At 41.4% G+C, this 4,657-nt stretch overlaps 1 protein-coding gene across 1 annotated transcript; it reads left to right on the plus strand.

Annotated features, from left to right (window-relative positions):
* The first annotated feature begins 928 nt into the window (after positions 1 to 928).
* Positions 929 to 1,601, plus strand: LOC110213546 (5-hydroxymethyl-dUMP N-hydrolase-like). Its single transcript, XM_078156773.1, has one exon. It carries the CDS (start codon positions 929 to 931, stop codon positions 1,484 to 1,486), a length of 558 nt encoding a protein of 185 aa, XP_078012899.1. The 3' UTR covers positions 1,487 to 1,601.
* Positions 1,602 to 4,657: the final 3,056 nt, after the last annotated feature.

Genomic DNA, 4,657 nt, shown 5'->3' on the forward strand with positions numbered 1-4,657 from the left:
GCAACAGGACAAGGATATGTGGGGATACAGTCCCCTTCTAAGAGGCTTCTCTTTACATTTATCTAGATCGTTCCAGTGCTTTGCATTCTGGGTAAAAGTAAACAGGAGGCGACTTCTATTGCCCTTGGTGTCCTGAGAAGGCACTCTTGCAGACTTCAAGTGTTTTTTCATTTCTGCTACTGAAATTCCCAGTATACCCCAAGAGCTACAGTAAGTTTTCCTGCTAGCTTTTGTGAATGAATGAGATATTGCTCCTCCTAAAGGCTTTGGAAACAAATTATGTTGAAGATGACAAAACTACTGGTAAACTACTTGGATTTCTTCCACTGTAAGAAAAGGCAAGCTGAATGGAAGAAGACTGAACCCAGAACCTGAAAGTTGAAAGATGATCCACTATTGGCTGGTCATGGGAAAGAAATTCAAGAGGCAATGAGGTCTCAGATCATCAGTCTGAGCAGATATGAACCAAAACCTGACTTAGATGGATGTATATAACAGAAGAGACATGTTACACTTAAAGGGCCACTATATTTAAATAGAGTAGCTATGATTCCATTTTAAAGATATCTAAGTGATATGCCCTATATCACAGGGTGAACTGATGACAGACAGAATTAGATCTAGTGATACTGGACTCCTTGCCATTCCTCAAATATGACACTCTATCTTCTAACTCTAAAGTGGGTAGCCTCCATGTCTCCTGAAAATTTTGCTTCCAAATATAATGCTTTTTTCTTCTTTATCACACTATTTGGCATATTACTTTTTTATATGTTACACGAATATTAGATAGGTTTCTTATCATCTAAGAATATCTGGGCGTAGGTGACAGAGAAGACGAAATTTTGCCCTAGACTCACACACCAAATCCTGTCTGTTTAAAAGAAGAAAGAGGGGCGGAGCCTGTAAGTGGCCTACCGGAGGCGGCATGGCGACGGCATCGGCTCCCGGGCGGGAGCGGAGCGGAGAGCGAGGCCCTGGGGCGGAGCCCCGGGAGCCGGGGGAGTCGGGCCGGCGGGGCCTGTACTTCTGCGGGAGTATCCGAGGCGGGAGGCAGGACCGGGCCCTCTACGGGCGCATCGTGTCAAGACTGCGGCGCTTCGGGACGGTGCTCACCGAGCACGTGGCGGCCGCCGAGCTGGGCGCGCGCGGGGAAGAGGCAGCAGGGGGTGACAGACTCATTCATGAGCGAGAGCTGGCTTGGTTGCAGCAGGCAGATGTGGTGGTGGCTGAAGTGACCCAGCCTTCCTTAGGTGTTGGCTATGAGCTGGGCCGAGCCATGGCCCTCAACAAGAGAATTCTGTGCCTGTTTCGCCCTCAGTCTGGCCGAGTGCTCTCAGCCATGATCCGGGGTGCAGCTGATGGAACACGATTCCAGGTGTGGGATTATGAAGAGAACGAAGTGGAGACGCTGCTGGACCGGTACTTTGAGACCGATCCTCCTGAGCCTGGAGCTGCCTCCCCCTCTCCAACTCTGACTTCTTGACTTAACCTTGATATCTAAATTTCTACTCCAAAACCTGCTTGATTCCACTTCTTCCATATGCCATCCTTGGCCCCTATCCCCAATCCTGAATTAACAGGTGTGTTCAAGTTGAAAAAAAAAAAGGAAGGAAGGAAGGAAGGAAGGAAGGAAGGAAGGAAGGAAGGAAGGAAGGAAGGAAGGAAGGAAGGAAGGAAGGAAGGAAGGAAGGAAAGATCAGTTTCAATCAAGATGGGAAGTTATGCCTCAACCTTAGATTACTCCCATAATTTATTTCCTTCACTTCTACATATGTACTGCTGAATAAGGTTGAAGAACCCAGTGCTGACAGGATTCACTACCAGTTTATGTTACATAGCATCAACTGGGCTTTCCTTGCTGCAAGACAATTCTTTTATATCTCTTTATACCTCCTTAATTAATCCACTATCCCTTTCACCACAGTGGCACTTCTAAACCTTTTTATTCCTCCTTAAACCTGTCATGTCTCAACTTCACCTCACCCTCTCAGCTGAAAACGTTGCCTCATATTTCTCTGAAAACATTAAGACCAACAGCTGAGAGATCCTTATTTTCCCCTCCTCCTCATCTAACATCACCAAGATGACTTCTGTCACTCTCCACCTTCAAACAATCTCACATAATTAAGTGGTCCTACTCCTTGACCTTTACGTGCACAACTACAGGTAATTCCATTTCTTCCTATCTTTGCCAGCAGATTTCCTCTTCTATCCTTATCCACCTTCTATTCTTATCCACCCATTTATCTTTAATCTCTCCTTATTTATTGGCTGCTTCCCTACTGCCTATAAACTTGCCCATGTCTCCCTCATCTTTAAAAAAAAAAACAACCCTCATGTGTGGCCTAGCAATACCAGATCTAGAACTGTATTATGAAGCAGCAATCATCAAAACTATATGACACTGGCTAATAGAGTGGTAGATCAGTGGAATAGGTTAGGTACACAAGACAGAGTAGCCAGTGACTATAGTAATCTACTGTTGATAAACCCAAAGACTCCAGCTTCTGGGATAAGAACTCACTATTTGACAAAAACTTAGACCAATATCTTACACTGTATATCAAGATAAGGTCAAAATGGGTACATGATTTAGATGTAAAGGGTGATACCATAGGCAAATTAGGAGATCAAGGAATAGTTTACCTGTTAGATCCATGGAGAAGGGAAGAGTTTATGACCAAACAAGAGATAGGGAACATTATGAAATGCAAAATGGATCATTTTGATTACATTAAATTTAAAAGGTTTTGCACAAAGCCAATGCAACCAAGATTGGAAGTGAAGCAGAAAGCAAGGAAGTAATTTTAAAGCCAGTGTCTCTGAGAAAGACCTCATTTCTAAAATATATAGAGAACTGAGTCAAATTTATAATACAAGGCATTCCCCAAATGATAAATGGTCAAAGGATAAGAACAGGCACTTTTCAGATAAAGAAGTTAAAGCTGTCTGTAGTCATATGAAAAAGGCTTTAAATCACTATTGATTAGAGAAATGCAAATTAAAACAATTCTGAGGTACCACCTCACACCTATCAGATTGGCTAATATGACAAAAAAGGAAAATGATAAATGTTGGAGAAGATGTGGGAAAATTGAAACACTAATACATTGTTGGTGGAGTTTTGAACTGATCCAACCATTCTGGAGAGCTATTTGGAACTATGCCCAAAGGGCCATAAAATTGTGCATACCTTTTGATCCAGGTCTGTAGCCCAAAGAGATTATAAAAAGGGGTAAAGGGAGAAAGGCCCACATGAACAAATATATATAGCAGCTCTTTTTGGGGTGGCAAAGAATTGGCGATTGAGGGGATGCCCATCAATAGGGAAATGGTTGAATAAGTTGTGGTATATGAATGTAATGGAATACTATTGTTCTATAAGAAATGATGAGCAGGCAGATTTCAGAAAAACCTGGAAAGCGTTACGTGAACTGATGCTGTGTGAAGTGAGCAGAACCAAGAATTACACAATTACAGCAACGCTGTGCAGTGATCAACTATTATAGACTTAGCTCTTCTCAGCAATACAACAATCCAAGATAGTTCCAAAAAATTCATGATGGAAAATGCTATCCACATCCAGAGAAAGAACTATGGAGTCTGAATGAGATTTAAGCATATTATTTTCATTTTTTTTCTTTCTCATGGTTCTCCCCTTTTGTTCTGATTCTTCTTTCACAACATGACCAATGTGGAAATACATTTAATGTGATTGTACATGTATTGTCTGTATCAGATTGTATGTTGTGTTTGGGAGGGGGAGGGAAGGGAGGGAGAAAAAAATTTGGAACTCAAAATTTTATAAAAATGAATGTTGAAAACTATATTTACATGTAATTGGAAAAAACAAAATACAATTAAGTAGGGGGGAAATAAAAACAAAAACAAACAAACAGATAAATAATCCTCGTAATTCATCCATTACTGCTAGTGATCATTTCATTTTTCTCCTTCCATTTGTGGCTAAACTCCTTGAGAAGGTGTCTAGAACAGATGCCTCCACTTGTTTTCCTCTCACTCTCTTCTTAATTCTCTTTAGTTTTATTTCTGACCTTATAATTCAACTGAAATTGCTCTCTCCAAAGTTGCTGGTAATCTCTTAATTGTCAAATCTCATGGACTTTCTAATCCTCATCCTTCTTGACCTCTGCAGCCTTTGACACTGTTGATCACCCTCTTTTGCTATTACTGTCTTCTCTATAGTTTTTCTTGACACTACTCTCTTCTGGTTTTTCTTCTACCTATCTAACCACTTCTTTTCAGTTTCTTTTGATGGTTCATCATTCAGGTCCTGTCCACTAACTCTGGGTTTTCCACAGGGCTCTAGCCGGGGCCCTCTTCTCCTTCTATATTATTTCACTTTGGCCCCCCTGGATTTAATTATCATCTCTATACTGATGATTCTCAAATTCACCTACCCAGCACCAACTTCTCTCCTCATCTCCATCTTGCATTTCCAACTGCCTATTGGACATCTTAAACTGGATATCCCATTGATGTATTAAACTCAACATGTCCAAAACTGAACTCACTATTTCCCCCCCACAATCCTCTCCTCTTCCTTATTTCCTTTTTACTGATGAAGGTACCACCATCCTTCCAGTCACATAGGATCACAAACTTAGGTATCATCCTTGACTCTTTACTCTTT

This window comes from Phascolarctos cinereus, unplaced genomic scaffold (assembly GCF_003287225.1).
Source record: "Phascolarctos cinereus isolate Bilbo 61053 unplaced genomic scaffold, phaCin_HiC Scaffold_5;HRSCAF=322, whole genome shotgun sequence".
Taxonomy (NCBI): domain Eukaryota; kingdom Metazoa; phylum Chordata; class Mammalia; order Diprotodontia; family Phascolarctidae; genus Phascolarctos; species Phascolarctos cinereus.